The sequence below is a fragment of the Nilaparvata lugens genome, chromosome 11, assembly GCF_014356525.2.
Source record: "Nilaparvata lugens isolate BPH chromosome 11, ASM1435652v1, whole genome shotgun sequence".
NCBI lineage: Eukaryota > Metazoa > Arthropoda > Insecta > Hemiptera > Delphacidae > Nilaparvata > Nilaparvata lugens.
In genome coordinates, this window is record NC_052514.1 from 15,136,642 (window position 1) to 15,159,707 (window position 23,066).

At 34.7% G+C, this 23,066-nt stretch overlaps 1 protein-coding gene across 13 annotated transcripts in view; it reads left to right on the forward strand.

Annotated features, from left to right (window-relative positions):
* LOC111052321 (potassium voltage-gated channel protein eag) overlaps positions 1-23,066 on the forward strand; it is a 195,179-nt gene that overhangs the window by 24,620 nt on the left and 147,493 nt on the right. For all 13 annotated transcript variants that reach the window (XM_039437666.1, XM_039437664.1, XM_039437667.1 and 10 more), the window contains exon 2: positions 12,101-12,490. In XM_039437666.1, the coding sequence (XP_039293600.1) occupies positions 12,412-12,490 (79 nt within the window). In that variant the 5' untranslated portion in view covers positions 12,101-12,411. The remainder of the gene's footprint in view (positions 1-12,100; positions 12,491-23,066) is intronic.

Here is a 23,066-nt window from a genome sequence, read left to right on the forward strand (position 1 = left end):
AGCTCATTGGCAATAATTGGAATGTTCACAATTAGAGACCCAGCAATAAACTTTTTATCACTAACAAAACGAAGAGAGCCAAGTGAAAATCAAGTTGCAGCCCTTGTAACAGGATTCTGTTTGAATAACCAGGATTCGCGTACATAAATCGCCCGAAAAATGTGGATCTAATGAAATGTGACACATAAACGCCCTCAGTTATCGTTAAGGGATGAAAAGAAGTGAGGGAACAATCCGTTCCCTACTCACCCCTTGCAACAACCTTGCCAAAGCTCAGCCCCTATTCATATCCCTTGTTAAACTACTTATAAGACTTCTGCGAACTTGGCACTAGCTGTTTTTATGAAGCCTTTATAGGGTTTCCTATCCACCTGTCTGATAAACTTATATCACCAGCTATTAAGGGGTAGTTATACGGTCAACAGAATTGGTTTCTCCCAGTAGCTGAATTTAGGTCAGCAATCACGCCTCAATTCTGAACGGGGAGTTTATATCGCGGAAAATTCATTTCTAAGCTATCTGAATTTACGTGACATGATTATACTCTACTGATATGGTTACAGCAATCATATACCCAATTATAAGTTATAAGAACTATCATTCTTGAATATGCTCAGGCCTACTCTAACTTGAGAAATATGGATAGCTGCATATTAAGACGGACTTGACATGACCCGATTCTACTAGATGAGTTGATATATGATAATATCATTCTTTTCACACGTCCTAGCTTCGTCTCAAAGTGAACATTATATTTCGATCAGATGGTATTAACTCATCTAGCATGGTAGACGGCCTGAAGGCCATTGCTGTATAAAATTTATCAAGTTATTATATATATTTTTTTGTTGTTGTGGTTGATGTCAATAAAGATTTTTTGAATTATTATTATTATTATCTTAATTAACTCATCTAGCAGACTGGTTATGACGTGTCACGTCGCCTCGCGTCTCAATATGCAGCCAGCCTAAAAATATATCTTGGAAATTCGACTGAGTCATTGTCAATATTGTAGAACCGATCCATAATTGAATAAAAACACACATAATATGTTGTCAAATTCTACACAGTTCTATTCGGTACACGACCATGGTTTCGTGACCACACCGGTCACATTTTCAAGTCAAAACAGAAATTGTAGCATCATTGTGAATTTTCATATGCAATTGTTTTATTCATATGTATCACCCATCAAACTCCAAGATATATTTAAATATAAACAAACATAATATATTTTGACTTGAAAATGTGACCGGTGTGGTCACGAAACCATGGTCGTGTACCGAATAAAACTGTGTAGAATTTGACAACATATTTATGTGTGCTTTTATTCAAATATATCTTGGAGTTTGATGGGTGATACATATGAATAAAACAATTGCATATGAAAATTCACAATGATGCTACAATTTCTGTTCTCCCTATTTGTTCAATATTAACAATGATGTCACTTATATTTTCCTGATTTTCCGAATTTATAATTCCAGTTCCATTCAGACTTCTGTTGAAACCTCATAAAATCAGTAATGAACAAGTGAATAGTCGAGTTGATGGATAGTCTAGTTCCATCATCTCCAATAGAAATCATAGTTGGGTTAATTGAGATACTTGGATTGGAATAGTTATATTGTATGAGGAATTAAGGATCCAGTCTCAGAATTTCCTCCATAGTAATAGTAACTAATTGCAAATGAATTCGGCATTCCATAATATTCCATAGTAATAGCAACTAGTTTCAAATAAAATCCAGAATATTTCAATTGAATTTCTTCAAAATATTCTATTCGACAAAATTTCAACTAGTTTCTGGTAATATTCTATTCGACAAAATTTCAACTAGTTTCTGGTAACCCATGGTGCTCTCCTCGCCAAGCGCATCTCTCTATCAATATCTGATTCAATCCCAAGTGGGAAGATTAGATACTTGTGATGGAAATGACAAAAGTTTTAATACGCATAACCACTAGAACTGTTGGAAAAGACGCGATACGCTGACTGCTACAAAAGGCGCGGAGGATTCATTAAAAGGAATTAGGTTTCATCCTATGGCCACTGAAAGTTTGAATTTCATTGCAATTCACTTTCCACACTCCCTCCTCCTATTCCTCCTCCTTCCACTCATCTTTTTCATCCACTTATTTCTCATTCTCATCCATATCTTCTTCGACCACATCCTACTCCACCTCTTCCTGCTCTTTCTCCTCCTTCTCCATTGCCTCCTCCTCCCCATATTTCTCCTCCTTTTCCTCCATATCTTCCTCATCCAATTCTACTACATCTCCTCCTGCTCCTTCTCCTCCTTCTTCATTGCCTCCTTTTTCTTTTTATCCTTCTCCTTTTCCCTTTCCTCCTCCTATTCCTCCACCTCCTCCACCCCTTCTTCCTCTCCCTTCTCCATATCCTCCCCCTCCCTTTCTATATATTCCTAATCCACATCCTACTCCATTCCCTCCTGTTCTTTCTTCTCCCCCTTCTCCATTGCATCCTCCACTCACTCCTCCACCTTCTTCTTCTTTTCTCCTCCGTCCTTCTCCTTCATCTGCTCCTACTCCTCCTTCCTCCTCCACCACCACTTTCTTTCCCTTCTCCTACTCCTCCTCCTCTTATCCCTTCTCCTTATCAACCCCCACTTCATCATCGTTCTCAAAACCAAGAATATAATTTATCAGAAGCGAAATTGGATAAATGTTGAGATGGTGAGCGAATGCTGACGCTTTGGAAATAGAACGGCTGTAGCGAACTTATTTCAGCTTGGGAAAGTGGCAAATTGAAATATATAAAGTTGTTGAACAGTGCAGTCATGTCCAAGTACAGTGTACTCTGCTGTAGAGGGGGAATGTAAGGGTTCTGTGTTTTAATCATAGAGGATTGGAGTGCTGGAAGAATTATTTCACTTACAGTTCTACTAGAAAACTATACGCTTTCAATCCTTGTTTGTTGAGTGTTTCTGAGTTCTAGTTTTCTCACTGTCTGAATCTGAACGAATATTAAAATCCACTCCTATTTCGGAATAATATTAATTCGATTGAATCGAATAAGTATTGAACTAGATAGAGATAGGAAATTGTTGGATGTCTCTTAAAAACTCAAAAGGGTAATGTCACCCAAATGAAACCGATATATGGTTAGTTGGATATAGAATTGAAATCGACACGATAGCATACATTTTTTCATACAGACATAATCATAATATCTCTATATTCATCTTGTAAAGTATTTGAAATTTGGGTAGATGTAAAAATCCCTAGCTGAAGTACTAATAGGTCTGAATAAAGTAACTGGCTAATATCGCCAATGAGATAACAATAAAGATTAGATAGCATCAGCTTGTTCTGGCTAAACGGTACAATAACCAAAAAAGGAATTGAAATAATTTTTTGCTAATATATAATATTATATAAAATTTTTGAAGATTGAGGTTAGGTATAAACATTCAGTGATCGGCGACCCAACAATCGACCGAGCCAAGCAACGTAGAATCTGACCAAACCCCTTGGCAGAGATCTATTGCAGCAAAACGGTATGCAATTTGAAAGAACAAATGGTCACGTGGCTAACTATTAGGAAGCATGAAATAAATATTAGTATATAGAATATTAACTAGCATGTAGAGAGCATACTTAAAAAACCTAATAAAAATAATTAAGTGTATCCAGGAAATAGGAGGTTACCAAGCGCATGAATACTGAAACAATTTGCATGCACCAATCGCATAATGGCAGTTAATAGGCGGCAATTTATATATATTTCTATAAATGATTGGGATTTATGTAAAAATGTTATATAGTCTATGTTATAGATATGGCCCGAAGGCAAAGAAATTATTAAACATACAACCCAAGTAATAATTTAATATTTTAGTACGATCTATTTGAACCTTTAATGGCGGAGGACTAGGATATTCAAATTTTATGTAAATTTGAAAGTCGGAAATAAGAATTGTAAAATTGAGGAAGGAGAACCATCACTCGCCTGCCAAATGCCACCATGAGAGGACCCTAAATATTTTAGAGCGTAATACCTTGCTATAACTTGTAAAAGCTAAAATTAGATTGAATTATTAAATTTCTTAAAAGACTTTGTGATGCTCTTATAAAGCAGAAGTCATTTTCAATTTCAAATAATTTTTGTAACCCCTTGGAAGAGACGATTCCGGCTACCATAGTCCAGGACCACCAGGAGTTGGATCGACATCGGCGGCTTATAAGAAGATTTCGACACGTGAGTGAGAAAATTGAATTAGTGATGGGCGCCCTTAGTGCTTCGAATTTATTTAATAATCAAAGCTAGCTCGTCGAAAGGGTTTTCTTATGAATTAAGAATTTAATAAAAAATACTTGCGCAAGTAAATATAGTATTAAAGGTATTTTATTAAAGGAATAAATGAATCAGTACATTTCAGAAAATTCTAATGAATCAAAGAAGTATAAAATCTAGGCTATTAAAACATATGCATATGATCTTTAATTTTTGCAATAATTTGCGATAATTTGTTGTAGCTCTAATTCACTAGATGAATTGCTCTACTTATTCCATCAGGTGCCGAATCTTGCACCCTGAGATAAAATATATATTCAATACAAAGAAATCTATTAGATATTAGAGAATTTAATATATATATTTGGATTATTAGTTGCCAATTTATCAAGTCGATCTTAAGGAACCTATTTTTAATAGAATTTATTGTCCAAGTCGACAAGTATTAGCAAGCTTATATCGCAGCTACATGCAAAAGGATGCATATGATTTAAAATAAAAGCACATGGTAATGTTTCGTGCTATAAATCTAGAGTATAATGTTTAGCCTGTGATATTTTACTGATTTCAATTATTGTTCTATTTTTATATTTTATATTTTTATCGCTCTTTATATTTTGCCTTGATCTATTTTTTGCAATATTTGTTAATATATGTATCAAATTGTTTATGGTGTGCAATTTATTTCAATTCCTCGACACTATAGGATAAATATCATATATATATATATTTATTTTTTAATGAATTACAAGAGTTATAGGGGAAGCTCATACCTGGGCCTATAAAGATTTTTATGAGACTATATCCTATTAAAAAACCACGACCTAAATTTATAATTATATATCAAATATTTCATGCTCTACCGACTGATGCCAAGCAGGAGGCTAATCGTTATTCAAATATAAAGAATAACGTCAGAATCTTTAATGCAACTCATTGCATGAAATTTAATATGTTAAAGATTGTGTTGTAGCATGTACACATTAAAAATGTTTTGGATAAGCTTCTTTTATCTAAACATCTCTTCAAAAACTAGGAAATGAATTTCTTACCTGATATTTTGTCCATGTGAAGCCGATGGTAGTCTTCATGGGAGATTACGTGGTAGACAAGTTCTTCTAAACTACATTTACATTTTTTTCAAGCTTCTCTCAGTAGATTCATCCCTCACGAATCTTAAAACAATAATGAGGTTTCAGGCGATTACAAAATCATAGAAGTTGAGACAAATGAGTCGACTGCAAACTCTGATATTATCTGGTAGGTATATGGGCTTTGAACGTTAAGATAATCCTCAAGCTCTGAGTTTAGCCAATTGGGAATTTAAGATTTACATTAGAAACACAGATGTCATGGAATTTGTCTCATGGATATCTCTGGAATTCATACTGGATTACAGTATTTTATCAATGTATTATGATATGTGTTGAGAACCTCCTTTAGCTTGCTCTTTTTGACTTATCCTCAGTCTGATTATTCGGATGTTTGGGATGCAATAAAAATAATAATAATAATAATAATTTCTTCATTTTGATTTGATGTCAGTTCCACATAATTTATTCAAGCCAAATTAACCGAAAAGACCACTGATGATGATAATGCCTTACGATCTATGCCTTGAATCTATGTATCTCTTTTCTGTATAGGGCTACTTTTTATAGAAATGAAAAGAAAAATAAAAATCTCAGTATCCTTTTTGAATTATTTAATGTCCAAAAGTGTTTTTTATTTTTCTTTCTATTTCTTGAATCTATAGTTTGGCTTGAATAAATTACGTGGAGCTCTTTCCTTTCATCTAAAAATACAATGTTTTTAGCCAGACTGAACTCCGAATTATGATTTATCTTAATTAATTATGTCACCCCATAGGTACTGTAACTAGTAACTAGCAAAACATTAGTGATTCAACAATAATTTACAGCGATAGTTAACGAGAGTTTTCCACTTCAAAACAAGTTTACATGATGGAAACGAGGCTCAAAAACCGGGTGCACCCGAGGGGAATCGATTGAGCCGGCTTAATTGAGATGTTTATATCTTGGTGGCATTTCCCGGCGTGTGACAGAGACAGACAATATATTCCAGGGAGTGAGACAGAGAGAGTAAGAGAGAGAGAGAGAGCCGCCAAAGACGAGTTGGCAAACTTTTGATGAGATTCTGAGCATAGTTATTGATCACCCCTGTAACCTGTGCCCGTGTAATTCGCTAGAACAGTAAAAACTGGCTTAACTCCCCCTCCCACCATCACCTGCTTCTCACCAGGGGTTACAAATTTTGCACATAGATTTTTCAGTCACGTAGAGGTGAGAGTGAGTGAGAGAGAGTGAGAGACGGTGTCTCTGATTTATAGACAGCGGCCAGCCTGAAATATTGGACTCAGATTCACATTCGCGCCATTCATTTCGCGCCGAAATTTGCAAGCAAAGTAACATTACTCATGCTGATAAAACGCTACGTGCCTCCAGCCGACGAAACCCCTACTTTTCCAGTTTAGCTGGTTTCAATGGAAAAATATAGACATTCCATATTACTTCTCAGAATTGGTACAATATGTTACATTCTTATCAATATCAATTTCAATACTACATTGAAGAGGGAGAAACGTTTTGTATTCATTTCTAAAAGCAATGCCTGTTTCTACAGTGAATAAAGATTGCATGGGTTTGAAGAAATCAATGTTTATACAAAGCTTCTTCATTCGTTACAATATTGTGTTAGGAGGTCATAATATAGATTAATATGAGTAATATTATTATCTCAATTGAGATGATTTCGTCACCGCTTACTACTTTCTTTCAGGTATCTATTTCTACAAAGTGTAACTTCAAATCCTATTACTAAGCATCTCTTCATAATGATTTCTCTTTTCGTGTTTCTTGCTCTTGATCTGATTCTCCCTCATCGTCATGTACCAATCTCCACATTTCTCACACGCCAAATTTCTGAATTCCAATATTTAAAAGTATTCCTATTCACATTCACACCTCTTCTAGCTCTTTTCCAACTATGGGTAGTTTATTATTTTATACATGAAGTCTCTATAGATCATAATCTCTTATTTTTCTCATGCTGTATTCTTGTTTCAAGTCTCTCGTCTCTCTTCCAGTCTCTTAACTACGAATTACATTTACCAATTGTTTCTCTTACTTCTATTCATTAATACAAAAATCTTCCCTTCATATTCTTCTTCATTATCTTTTAACTATCTCCACTTGAATTCTGAGACAAATGGGAGCATTCTTCAATGAAAAAAGTACCGTTAACAAAACTAATTTTTCCGTACAAAATAGTATGTTAGCTTTTAATTTTAATAATTTAAATGAGCTGTTTTATAGTGAAGTCCACGTTTTAATGACAGTGTTTGATTGGCAATGGTAATGCTATCCTTGTCTATCATTCAACAAAGCGGATAGCGCTATCTCTTTCTCGCTTTGCTCTGTTGCCAGATCGCCTTTCAACAATGTATAATAAATGATTAATTAACAAAATATTTCATCTTCATTATGAAATTATTGAAAAATATAATTTCTTGCTCAATAAAATATAATTGATTATTTCAAAAGAGAATGCACAGTTAATATTATATCAATAAACCTGTATCAGCTACCGTCTATAGAAGGCATTAACAAGATGGAGGATCGGCAACGTTGTTCTCCTATATTTTTCCACTGCCATTATAACGTCGACTTTACTATAGCAGGTTGATTTTAATTAATTTATTTATTTTATTTATTTAATCATTCAGAATTACAAAACTTACAGAAAAGTACCACAGTCTTATAAGCCCAAAACGGTTCAATTCTAATTTATACAACAGTCCAAATGTAGCTAGGTTCTGTGTCACTTATAGTGAGGTTCACGTTATAATGACAGTATTTGATCAACTTTGGTTTTGCTATCCTTGTCTATCATTCGACAAAGCCGGTGGTACTATCCTTTTCTAGATCCACAACGATGCCAATTATTTTTTGACAGTGTAGAAATATGATTAATCAAGGAACAGAATCGGCATCGCTATTCTTCTATCTTTATCCACTGCCATTATAACGTGGACCTCATTATAGCATTCTTAAATTACATACTCTATATTTCACAGTATCCCCTCTAAACATTCTACTCCAATAAGCCAGCTACATTATATCGTCAAGTACCTAACTATTCAATTCAGTATCAGTCAATGTAGACTTAACTTTTTTCAGGAGAGTTAATAATAAACTTGTTATCACTGCAGTACTGAGGTGGGAGATTTATGATCCAATTACAAATTTTCATAAAGTCAAGTACAATACATACTACATTGCTCTATTAATATTTCTGTCATAACCTATCTAATTGAGAAACATGAAAAAAGTTATGTTACTTGGAACATGTAAGATAAATGTTACTCTTTGCTAATACTTTAGCCATAATTATCGGACTAATTGAGAAATATGAAACAATTACTTGGAACATGTTATGAGATAAATCTTTCTCTCAATCTCCATACTTTCATTAATATTTTTGCTCCTTTGCTCTCTATATTCTAACACCTTCTCTCCTCTCTCTCTTTCTTCCTCTTTGATACTAAGATTCTCTACCATCCCTCAACACTTCATCTTACTAAACAAAACTATCAGTGTCAAAATTCGAGTAAATCTTTATTACAACTTTAGCAAGTGGGGTAGGAGCAGAGTAACACGAAATGCATACTTTATGATTAGATTATTCATCTATGTCCTTGAACTACTGCGATATGAAGTTGCGTGTTAACAAAAGCTCCGCTCAAATTATGCAATTTTGCTGACACTGAAAATTTGTACACTACTCTACACCGGATGTAAACGAGATCCTGAGTATCCCTCCACGCTAGCGCTATTGTAGCTTATAATTAGTTTTTATGTTGGTAAATCGGATAATTCTAAGGTCGAAGACAGATTATTCTGTTTGAAACTTACCAAAAGTACCTTAAAATTGGTGTCTAGTACAATGATAATATATTCAAGAAGGAAATACTGTGATAACTGCAGGCTTGTAATCCATCAATCAAAAATTAATTCTTACACCAAAAACTGCATTAGAATAATAATTATCATCAGTAATAATAATAATATCGAGTGACCTGGCTGGCTCACGTCTGGTGTCAGAGTTTTCAGGTCGCAACTGATCAATTTCAGGGCCTCTGACATGACCTAACGACTGCTTTTTTTATCGGTATCCCAATATCTCATTTACATTCAAAATATAAAGGAATTTGCATTTATTATAAGTAGAATGTGTTGCAGTTGTGAATGGCATTTTTTAACACTGAGTTCTCCAATATAAGTGGACACCTTTTCATAATGAATCCCTAATATAGAAATTCCATACATGGATTTAACTGATCGATCATTTACACAATTCAAATGAATAACTCACGAAAATATTAGCATATTTATAGATTTTGAGTCATATTTGAATAACACTCTTCAAACTTGAACGGTTAAGTGCAAGCAAGCTGCTTAATCGTTGCACGAAATCTCTAGTGCAAGGTCAGGAATATTATCATGTAAGTACACGTGCACTCAACATGGCATTAAATCCTTTCTAACCTCAATCAGGCTCCACGAACATGTTCATTGTTGAAATCAGTTGTCAATTAACCTCAATAACACCGAGGAAGTGGAGATTTTGAGGAAAACTTGTTTTAATCGACTCAGGATTTATTATGCGTTTGGAGTTTCAAGTTTCAACCTCAATGGAACTGTGGAGATTTTGAAGTAGATTTGTTTTAATCGACTGAGGATTTTTAATGTTTGGAGTTTGTGAGATGTATGCGTGCAAGAACAGGGTTTGGTTGATTGAAGCTTCAAGTTGCCATAGGTTATAACAGGGCCCTCAACTAGCCGCTAAATATGTGATTGCATTCTTGCGTGAAAACTGACGACAACGTACTCTCCGCACGCAAACGCGAATGAAAAATGAGGAAAGAATGAACGGAGATAAAAATAAAACTTGCCGCAGCGTGTACCGCAAACGATATTCATCACAGGAACGCAGTAAATTCACAAAACGCCACCCTAGCGGTGGAATGCCTAATTATATTAATAAAACATTATTACTCAACGAGAAAAATATTCAGATTAGGGTGGCCGGTTTCAAAAGTTGTGCAAAAATCCCTGAATACAATAGGAAGAAAAATGTCCCCGTTCTTTTTGAATGGGTTCAGTCCATTCAATGACCGGTGTTCATTGAAACTGTATAATTTAGCAGAACGGAAGAAATAATTTGAATGAGAGTTCTAGATGACTTTGGAATCGTTATTGAATAAATTTTCTTCTCATATCGCAGTAGAATTAAAATGTTGTTTCATGTTTCAATGTGGTGCTGTTGCTTTTCAAATAATACTTGTAATACAGGTTGCTAGTAAAGTTTAGCAAGACTGTTGCTTTATAGTAGGCTCGTATCAATGCGAACCCAATATGATAAACATTTATGGTTTAAGGTTATCACACGATTTCAATAGAACAGAATAAAAAAATTTCCTCAAAGAAGAATGCAAATTATTTAAAATTAGGTTTGTGATCCACCCAGCGGTCAGAGATGCACGAATCGCAAGTTCTCTTCTCATTAGGACAATCCTATTGCAATAGAGGAAAAGTGGCGTTCATTTAGTTGAAAGTTTAATAGCTCAGGTATGATAATCATTGAGATCTCGGTTATAACGTGGAAAGGGTCCTCCTCTATGGCTCCACTAACTGACTTGGATGAATCATTTTCTAGTGTTTTGAAGCTTAAACAGTAGTTTCCTTTCAATTTTCGTAATCAACACCCCTTCATTCACCTTAAAAAGTCTGTGGGCATCATATTTATGGAAAACAGATCATGGAGAAAACTGCTTCACCAATAAATTATTATCCCAATACTGTCCATCACTTTTGTGATTTTTGTCATCTGGGGGTTATAGATAGTAAACCAATAATAATTCACCATTTCAAGTATTCAAACACCAACTTCATCTCTGGAATGCGGAAATAGCACTAGAGTTCGGTTATACCATAGAGAAACAATAGCATAAGTAGATATCCCATGGTACAGGGCTTTTATGTCGCAACTTTTACTGTTATCTATCTGACTATATCTATGACTCTGACTCTGACTCTGACTATCTATCTTTTACTTTTATTTACTTTTATCTGAAGCTTTATAGTCAATGTAGTTCTTTCCCGTGAAGCTGTGTGACACTATTAGTCTCTCATATTGTGCCGTTCATACACTCTTACCCGGTCAAAACAGTAAAAATCGACAATAGTCAACAGTAATCGGCTTGAGATAACAGTAAAAGTTGCGACATAAACGCCCCATACCATGGGATATTGTTTCTTAAACAATGTTTTTTCATAAACGCCCTATACCATGGGATATCTACTTAAGCTATTGTTTCTCTATGGTTATACACTGTCAGCTTACAAAACATATTTCCAGTGATGATATGACTGCATTGTGATGGATGATGACCTGTTGTTGATGATAATGTTTTTCATAATAATTTAACTGCAAATGATCTCGTTCAAGCTATGTTGATATAGAAAGTTGGGAGAGAATCAGTTTTGAGGTTTATCCCGTCGATTCTCTCTCAGTCATTAGAGAGTTGAGAATTTGTGATGGTTGAAATTTGTTTTCGCTAGTTTTGCAACTTGAGAGTTGCTTCTCTCATCCCCTCAGCCATCGCTCCTTATCTTTTCAGTCCTTCTCTCGCAAATCTCTTGTATAAATAAATTGGATAAATTTATAAAGGTTACCTCCGTTCACAAATATCTTAGCAAAATTCTAAACTATATATTATTGAACAATCTTATTCAAATCGTTTCTCTCAATCGTGTTTCAGAATAAGTGGAGCATCAATCACTCGCAATCACTCTAGGAGTGGTTAGTGGAGAATGCTATGAGCGGACATCGGCCAGTGGACGACGCACAGCATGCATGAGGCGGTCGGACACGTTTGTCGGACGACACGGTCCGACCGACATGTCCGAGGACAACCGCGTGCACCTCGACTGCGGCTAGGTGGCGACGACAACGACAACGGCAAAGTGTTGCTGAGTGAGTGTGAACGATTCGTGTAGGACACAGCAGTGGGACAGTTGTTTTGTGTTGCTGCCATGACACCGGTCACGTGACGACACCGCCGACGACAGAATGCCGGGCGGACGTCGGGGTCTGGTCGCGCCGCAGAACACCTTTCTCGAGAACATCATCCGGAGATCCAGCTCGCAACGTGAGTAAAAATATCAAGACCAAAATTATAGTCCGATTATTTTATTATTACTACTCTTAATATACACTACCATTCGGATAGAAATAAAAAATAAAAATCCAAGTACCCTTTTTTCAAATTGTTTATTTACGACATGTTTCGGCCATGATGCCATTATTGATTTGATGGCGTACCATTCGAATATTCGTTTATCTCTGGTAACACCAAAGACGTTAATAATACTCTATTCTTCCTATTAGTTTATATTTTTCTATGGTAACAGCTACATCAATATCATGAGTACAGTATTCAAAAGTATAGGCTATAGACGTTATTGAAATTCAAATTCCGTCTATCTGAATCTCATGTCATATCAATATGCATCATATATGTCTCAATATGCGCCTAGTACTAGTCTACTACTGATGGTGAACGTTCGATTTATTGGTATTTTGGTAACTCTCTACGTTACTCAACACTGGATCTCTCATACTAAGTCTTATACCCATCAAATGGCTCGGAGTAAGTGATTGAAATAATGGAATACGGCCTTGTAAACTCCACGAATATATTGGAGAAATGAAAAAAATGCAATACTCATACCCATCAAGTGGCCTGGAGTTAGTTATTGAAACAATCGATTACAGTCTGTGAAGTTGTGCTCCTTGGGGGGTTATCTCTTATGATAGAGTCCCACGTTATGAAGCTATTGTGAGAAGTTGTGGATTGTAATTCCTTCACAGATAATACGATGTTTCTGGTATTTATAAGAGCAGTCTCTAAATTCCCTCTTTTGCGAATAAATTCACAAAAAATTAAGGCCTTCCGGCTCGCAAATTTACTGGGTTCAAACCTCAGCTCTAGCTCAGTGGTAGAAACATGAATTTTATAAATACAAATAATCACCATAAGGTTCAGTGATCGGTAATTGGTAATTCTTACCGCTGCTTCTATGAAGTTCTTGAAGAATACCAGTAAGGAAATTAAAAGAATATTTGATGACTGATTATCAGTAACCATGTACCACTAGAGAATAATCAGGACCAACTATAGTTGTTTCTAGTTGATTCTTAAAAACGCTCGTCGTGAATACAAGTATTCACCAATATACCCTTTCAAAATTCCTTAGAACTTACAACGCCAGTTCTTGAAGCTCTCTGGATCCTTATATGATATAACTGGAACCTTATTAATATAATTTCTTAATATACTTGTTCTGGCTGATAGAATGAATATCATCAAAGGATGATAAATATGAGTGCTCTGAATAAGGTTAATATTATTGATTCTATGATTTTAAGTGCTGCTAAATATTTGTTGGTACCAAAACAGCTCAAACTATATAACACGAGATGAACTAGGATAAAATAAATTTCTACGATTTGTATGCTGACATAAAACACAAAATATATTCCCACAAAAAAGATGTGCATAAGATATTCGATAAATCTATAATTCACTTAAATAATCTACTTTTAAAATCTGAATAATTATCACAGGCTTTGCTAATATTCACAATAATGAGTTTCAAATTCATAATATATTATATTTAATACTGGTACTTACACTTCCAATCAATACAAAATTCTGCCAATAAAAACCTGTTCGGTCTATAAGTTTGATATGGTATACTTTGTTCAATAAACAAAAATTAATATTTAATAAATTAATATTCAAACATGAGATCTCAGGGATTTATATGAGTTCGGGCTGTGCATGGAAGTAAGCTTCCTACATATATTAAATAAATTTATAAATGTTCTTATGAACTATGTGATATTGTTCAACACGTGGTGACTTTTTATTTTAATTCTAATTAATTGGAATAGCGCTTTTTGTTTTAATAATTACCCCCACTGAACGTAGAAAAAATGAGCTCATTTGGTTTGACTTATCACTCACTGACTGAAGTTCTAGATGTTCTCGTGGATTGAATTAATTATTTCCAATAATTAATTAGGTAGGCTCCTTCTCGTCACTGCTGGGCTAACGCGTGATCCAGATTTTTATAAGTTTCTTTCGAATTAAAGCTATTTTTATGGGAATCTTTACAATTACGAACTCCTTGACAGCACTGAGTTCACAAATAATTAACATTCAACAAACATACATTACATTTAAAAAAGGGTTTGGCTTAATAATTCATTAAAAATTTTTTAAAAGGAAGAAGAAAAAGCCCTAAACTCCATGTGCATCCTCTCGGGTTGGGATCTTAAGCCAGAAGAAAAGGTTTTCAGAAAAATTTGCCTCTTCTTAGAATAATTCTGTAAGCTACTCTCTGATTGGCCTTCAATTTAATAGACTCAATACAATTGGTTGCCTTGGGAATCAGGGCTTCCTCGGCTTTATAATAGAAAAAATTAAATAAAAGAAGTTTTTATACAAATATATGGAGTATTTATCTTAAATTGAATTCATAAATAAATCGTAACATACGATTTTAATAGATAATACATTTAGTTTTTATATGAGTTTTGTATACTCTTGATTTATCATGCTTTTTTGGATTATAATAAATATTTATACAGAAATAATAGTTATTTGTATTTCTACACATCGACTTCCTCAGTATACATAATATATCCTTTATGAGTGAATTTTATATGATTCAACCGGTCATATGGGTTGATCGAATAATCAGCTGATTCGTTCAGTATTGGTTCTGATAATTATCGATTTATCCAAGATCGACTAATTCTTTTCAAAACGTAAACAAGTAACTCTAACCTCAATGTTCATGCATTTTATTTTATTTTTTTTTTTATAATCCGCCAATAATAATTATGCCGCTTTATAATTTTTTGATCTTACCAATGGGTTCTCATAATTATTAAATCACAATAATACATGTTTTCTTATCGTTGTTGATAATGCTATTACTCCTACTCGCTAATAATACTTGATTTGAGTTGATTTACTCTTTGGATAGGTCTAACCTTCTTTCCAATTTTATAGTTCTATTACCTTTCATTGGTTCATTTAAAAATATTTGGTGGTTTCAAATTACCACGTGACACAAACGCCCTCTGATTTCTGATTTAAAACGACAATTCGAGAATATAATATAAATTTTATGATCCAGTTGGTTTTGGATCAGAAATCATACATGTTACAAAGTCTGCTAATAACTCTACTGAGAATCCTACCTCCTAACAATTCAACAACATATACAACAATAAATAAATTCAATTCAAATACATACGCCTTACATCGGCCAATCTCCTTCTACACACAATACACAATATAAACTATCTCCTCCTCCATACATAATATAAAATTTTTTTTTCTAATCCACGCTCTGCTCTCAGGCCAGAAGCACATTTGAACGTTGGTGCAAAATCATTGCCAACCTAACAAACTGGTAATTCTCCGACTTGCAGAGTATAACATATTTTCTCCCTCAACATAGAACAGTGACTTGTACATTTTCATTTCATTCTCTTGCAGAAATTGGGCTTTGTTTTCATATAATGGATATTTTTAAGGATAATCTTTGGTAGGTTTTATCAACAAGAACTTCTTATTCCTCTAATACATTGAGACTTGGGATTAATGCTTTTGGTGGTAACTATGCGGTTTGATCATTTGGCGGATAATTTTAGTGATTTTCTTAATAGTTTATACATAAATAATAATAATATAATATTTTTATAATATCTCTACATGCAATTCACATTTATATGACACTTGATCTTCTTATTCGGGGTATCAACTTTGATGATTTAATAGGCATTGACTACTCTGGTTTTCGTAGTGGACAGCTGGTTTACGTTGGCTTCGGTTTGTCACTTGTCGCCATCTTGATGTCTCTTCCTGCTACATGAAGGTAAGTTGGCTTTCAACATGAGAAGTTATTTATTCTCTTGTTTCACTAATAAGAAAGGTATTAAAAATGGTTTCTAAATTTTTTATTTCTTTATTTTCAGGTGTGCTGGTCGAAATGAATACTCGTCTGCGAAATAAGTGTGTTGTTGGCGTTCGTCTGGTATGTATATCTTGTCAGGTAGGCCAATGACGTTTAACCAAAATATTATTGTTTATATCCCTATCGCTTATTGTCCCGATAATACGGCTTGAGATTAGAAATATTTTGTTTTGATTCTGTGAATTGTTTGGCGGCTCTGACGACCGATTCTCCATCAGCTCTCTTATCTTGGATAATTTAGAATATTTGCTTTGTCTATCCTCAACTTTTCTGGGTTTCAAATTGGTTTTGAAAATTTTTGAATTGATTCTCTTAGCATATATCACGCCCTCATTTGTCAGTACTTTAATAATATTTTCTTTAATTGCTATCACAGCCATAATAATAATAGTATTCACGAAATAAATCAATGTATTTATTGTATTTCTTCCAACATAACCTTTCCATAAATACCAATCATATACTCCTGTTTCCAATGAACAATTCACTATTCCATTCAATTTTATTTCACACGTTTTACCATCCATTATTATATTTGCAACATAATTTTTACCTGACATCATAGTCGTACTAATAATCATAACAAAATGAATCAGCATAATTGTTAAGCTTGTAACATAACCTCTTGGTGAACAATACACAGATGTTCTTTCCTTCAATGAACAATTTATTCCTTCTTTAAATTTTAATGCGCATATTCCATCTTCCAATAGCTTCCTATAATAATTTCTTCCTTTATCATTTTCTAAACCCATATCCGTTATTACTTTTTCCTTGTTTTTGAGCATGTTCTTTTTCTTTATTCCGTAATTGCAATCACGACGGTAAGCTGCTTGCTTGAACCGCGTGTGCTTCGGGTGCATGTTGGTATCATTATCCACTTCATTCTGGTGCCTGTATTCCTCCCTGCATGTTGCCTTCTTTTCCTGGTCGCTTGGTTCCTGTGCCTCTTTTTTGTGGTGTTTGAATTTGGCATGCGGACGATAACCTCTCTTCCGGGGCCTTCTTTGTTGTTTTCTCCGGTGGGCCTTCCGGTGTTGGACTCTGGGGTTCGCTCCGACGTCGTCCTGCCGGTCACACTTTCGGCTTGCTTTGGTAGCGGTTTGCTCCTTGAACCTAGTGTGCCGCGGGTGGATCCAACGATGCTTGGGTGGTGGCTGCTCAAACCGGGTAGGTTGTGGGGTTATTGCATGCTGGTACACAGGTTCGGTGCATGACTGTGGTTCATTATTTTTAGGCTTGGTTATTGGCAATTCTTTAATCATTTCTGTGTCAATGCTGTAAAATATTTTCGGTGGTGGGCTGGTTACTGGTGGTAGTTCTTCGGGAGGGAATAGCAGACTTAATATAGGTTGTTTTTTGCATACTGAATTTGATGCATGTTTGATATCTTTATTTGGTGGCGGGCTGGTGCGGTGGTGGATTTGTTCTGGTGGTTGATTTACTGTAGGTTTTTGTTGGTCTGTTATTATTGTGCATGCCACTGTATAGGATGTGTTTAGCCTATTGCTATTTTGATTATGATCGTCCTGATTTGTGAAATTTATATCCTGTTTATCGTTTCTCTTCCAATGACGTCTGCTGTCATAATGTGCTTCTTTGTGATACCGTTTATTATTGTAATATTGGGATCTGTTCCTGGAATTATTTTCAATGTACTTTGCACTTTGCGCATTTGCTCCAGCATTTGCAATATAATTTTCACTATTATAATTTTTTCTGAAATGACTATTATTATTGTTTTTAGATTGAGTAAAATTTCCTGCTTGTCTATTTATATAATTTGGCTCAGAAGTAGCTGACTGGATACAATGTAAATGTTCTATCAATTCTTCACAACTGGAAATCGAAGATACTGCCAGTGTCATACGAACATTGTAAGGAAGCTTTTTTGTTAATATATTTGCTAATGATGTATCCGCCAAAGATTCGTCTAGTTGCGAATTCTTGCACATCATCTTAGCTACAAATTCAGTATATGATTGTCTGCCTCTATTATCATATGTGCATGATATAATCTCTGATAGTGCGTCCATCTGCTTACGTTTACTCCAATACTGCTGCAGGAATTGGGAGATGAAGTCCTCCAGGCTATTGATATCTCGCATCCGGCTCTGGAAAAACATCAGCGGCTCGCCGAGTAATAGACTGGACAGTTGGAAACGCCATACTAACCAAGAGGTGGGTATCAATTCCTGAATAGCTTTTATTTGATCTATGAACGGTCTGGGTTGCATATGACGATGGGAATTATCGAATTTTCCAAGACTTTGAAAAAGTTGAGTGCCGTTTACTACTTCATTCGGTGTATATTGCACTCGACTGACTGGGATATTTCCCATGCGTGTTTCTATTCTGGAGACTCGTTCTTCATTTGCGATCCATTTATCATTCATAATTTTCTTATGTGTATTCACTTCATCATACAATCCGGTTAGCTTCAACTGCTGTCCGCCTATAGCATTCTCCAACATGCCGTATCTCTCACTTAATTTTGCCCCCTCCTCCGCTAAATTTGCCATACATGCCTGCACGTTACTTTGTTCCTTGACTATCTCTATTATTTTCTTATTATTCTCCTCCACTTTCGACTCCATCTCGCCCTTATTTTCTAACACCTTTCCCATGACAGTTCCCATGATAGCGGTGCCCAGCTCCTTACCCAATACGTCCACCTGTTTTTCAACTTCCTTTGGTACGTCATCCAACCGTTCATTTATTTGACAGGTGACGTCATCTATACGAGTTTCTAATTTTTTGATGACTGCAGATTGCGTATCTATTTTGGTATCTATTATATTTCTCACTTCCTCCCTGAAGCTAGAAAATTTTTCATCCATAGCTTTGACATCCTGTCTGACGGTTTTGATCTCTTCTTGTAGGACTTTGGCATTTTCTTCCAATTTGTCCTGGATTATTTTGATAGTTTTGCTGTTTTCCCGGGCTGTTTCCGCTCCTTTAGCTTGTCCTGCTAAGAGTTGACTGAACATGAGTTGTATTTCGTTTGTAGACTCATTTGCCATAAGATTGGTAACATAACCGACTGAAGAGTCTAATGTTGTATTGCGTTTTTCCAGGTTGGTGGCGGCTGGTGGTTGACTGGTCACGCTGGATGGCGACTGGGTGGCGGCACTCTCCGTTCCCTCGGCGATGCTTGGAGCGATCTGCGAAGACGCCGGTACCGGGTTGGACGCCCTCACTCCCTCATCTCCCTCAGCCGGACTCTCATCGGAATTAATCGCATCGACGACGTTATCAATCTTCGTAGAAGACAATTGGGCTAAGTTTTGCGGGTCGAAACTGATGGAGCATATGCTGCCTCCCTCTCTCTCTCGTGGGGTCTCCGCGACGTTGTCCTGTGGTTGTTGATTGGCCGGTGTCGTATCTACATAGTTTTGAGGGTGGTCACTGAAGTAGGAGATTTGCGAGTTAGCTGGTGACTGGTTCATGGTGACGTTATTATGGAATACTTCGAGTAAATAGCCAAGTGTGTTGCCAAGTCTCAGGAATATTAAAATGGATTCAGTGATAGTGCCTATTCTGGATAAAATTGTGTTGTGTTAAAGTTTCAAGTGTCATGTACATATATTACAAAAAGACCTTCGAGTGCTACAGGTACGCTTATCAACATAGACAGATATGGCTTACAAATTACACTAATATAGTTCTTAAAATTCTAATTAGGGTCTTATCCTCCTGAATAACGATAGTATTATAATGCCTCAAATAACCTATAACCCTGGTCAGCATACAATGTCTAGATTCAAAGATCAAAATCAAAATTTTACTATAGACTTTTATGGAAATTTCCATCCAATTTTCTCTATTATGAGAATTATGTTATCAAACTCGTGTGATACAGTTTGTCTGTATTTATGCAGCTTGAAAAATTTTAATTTGAAGAGCAACTCAATTATTTTAGCCAGAACTTACAATAGATTATCAGATATATCTTGTCGAAACAACTTCAGATTATGTTTCTTGCAGCTTTCAGTTTTATCAATAATTTCATTAATCATTGATAGTAAGATTGAGTAGGTAAGCTTTTCATCACGCTCCACTGGTTGGGTGCCATTGTGTGAAGTTGTGCTCCTTGGGGGGTTATCTCTTATGATAGAGTCCCACGTTATGAAGCTATTGTGAGAAGTTGTGGATTGTAATTCCTTCACAGATAATACGATGTTTCTGGTATTTATAAGAGCAGTCTCTAAATTCCCTCTTTTGCGAATAAATTCACAAAAAATTAAGGCCTTCCGGCTCGCAAATTTACTGGGTTCAAACCTCAGCTCTAGCTCAGTGGTAGAAACATGAATTTTATAAATACAAATAATCACCATAAGGTTCAGTGATCGGTAATTGGTAATTCTTACCGCTGCTTCTATGAAGTTCTTGAAGAATACCAGTAAGGAAATTAAAAGAATATTTGATGACTGATTATCAGTAACCATGTACCACTAGAGAATAATCAGGACCAACTATAGTTGTTTCTAGTTGATTCTTAAAACGCTCGTCGTGAATACAAGTATTCACCAATATACCCTTTCAAAATTCCTTAGAACTTACAACGCCAGTTCTTGAAGCTCTCTGGATCCTTATATGATATAACTGGAACCTTATTAATATAATTTCTTAATATACTTGTTCTGGCTGATAGAATGAATATCATCAAAGGATGATAAATATTGAGTGCTCTGAATAAGGTTAATATTATTTGATTCTATGATTTTAAGTGCTGCTAAATATTTGTTGGTACCAAAACAGCTCAAACTATATAACACGAGATGAACTAGGATAAAATAAATTTCTACGATTTGTATGCTGACATAAAACACAAAATATATTCCCACAAAAAAGATGTGCATAAGATATTCGATAATCTATAATTCACTTAAATAATCTACTTTTAAAATCTGAATAATTATCACAGGCTTTGCTAATATTCACAATAATGAGTTTCAAATTCATAAATATATTATATTTAATACTGGTACTTACACTTCCAATCAATACAAAATTCTGCCAATAAAAACCTGTTCGGTCTATAAGTTTGATATGGTATACTTTGTTCAATAAACAAAAATTAATATTTAATAAATTAATATTCAAACATGAGATCTCAGGGATTTATATGAGTTCGGGCTGTGCATGGAAGTAAGCTTCCTACATATATTAAATAAATTTATAAATGTTCTTATGAACTATGTGATATTGTTCAACACGTGGTGACTTTTTATTTTAATTCTAATTAATTGGAATAGCGCTTTTTGTTTTAATAATTACCCCCACTGAACGTAGAAAAAATGAGCTCATTTGGTTTGACTTATCACTCACTGACTGAAGTTCTAGATGTTCTCGTGGATTGAATTAATTATTTCCAATAATTAATTAGGTAGGCTCCTTCTCGTCACTGCTGGGCTAACGCGTGATCCAGATTTTTATAAGTTTCTTTCGAATTAAAGCTATTTTTATGGGAATCTTTACAATTACGAACTCCTTGACAGCACTGAGTTCACAAATAATTAACATTCAACAAACATACATTACATTTAAAAAAGGGTTTGGCTTAATAATTCATTAAAAATTTTTTAAAAGGAAGAAGAAAAAGCCCTAAACTCCATGTGCATCCTCTCGGGTTGGGATCTTAAGCCAGAAGAAAGAGGTTTTCAGAAAAATTTGCCTCTTCTTAGAATAATTCTGTAAGCTACTCTCTGATTGGCCTTCAATTTAATAGACTCAATACAATTGGTTGCCTTGGGAATCAGGGCTTCCTCGGCTTTATAATAGAAAAAATTAAATAAAAGAAGTTTTTATACAATATATGGAGTATTTATCTTAAATTGAATTCATAAATAAATCATAACATACGATTTTAATAGATAATACATTTAGTTTTTATATGAGTTTTGTATACTCTTGATTTATCATGCTTTTTTGGATTATAATAAATATTTATACAGAAATAATAGTTATTTGTATTTCTACACATCGACTTCCTTTAGTATACATAATATATCCTTTATGAGTGAATTTTATATGATTCAACCGGTCATATGGGTTGATCGAATAATCAGCTGATTCATTCAGTATTGGTTCTGATAATTATCGATTTATCCAAGATCAACTAATTCTTTTCAAAACGTAAACAAGTAACTCTAACCTCAATGTTCATGCATTTTATTTTTTTTTTTTTTTATAATCCGCCAATAATAATTATGCCGCTTTATAATTTTTTGATCTTACCAATGGGTTCTCATAATTATTAAATCACAATAATACATGTTTTCTTATCGTTGTTGATAATGCTATTACTCCTACTCGCTAATAATACTTGATTTGAGTTGATTTACTCTTTGGATAGGTCTAACCTTCTTTCCAATTTTATAGTTCTATTACCTTTCATTGGCTCATTTAAAAATATTTGGTGGTTTCAAATTACCACGTGACAAGTCTTATAAAAAAACCAATGAATATATTGGAGAAATACAAGAACGTTCACTCTCAACTGAAATGAGTTCGAAATCATCATAAGGAGACTCAGACGTAACTCATTCTTTCTTCATTGCAAGATGTTAACAAAACTAAAGCCCGGATGCACTAAAGCAGATTAAATTTTATCCGTGAATAATTTCCCGAGAACCAATTAGAGAAGGCCTTTTTGATAAGACAGCTTCC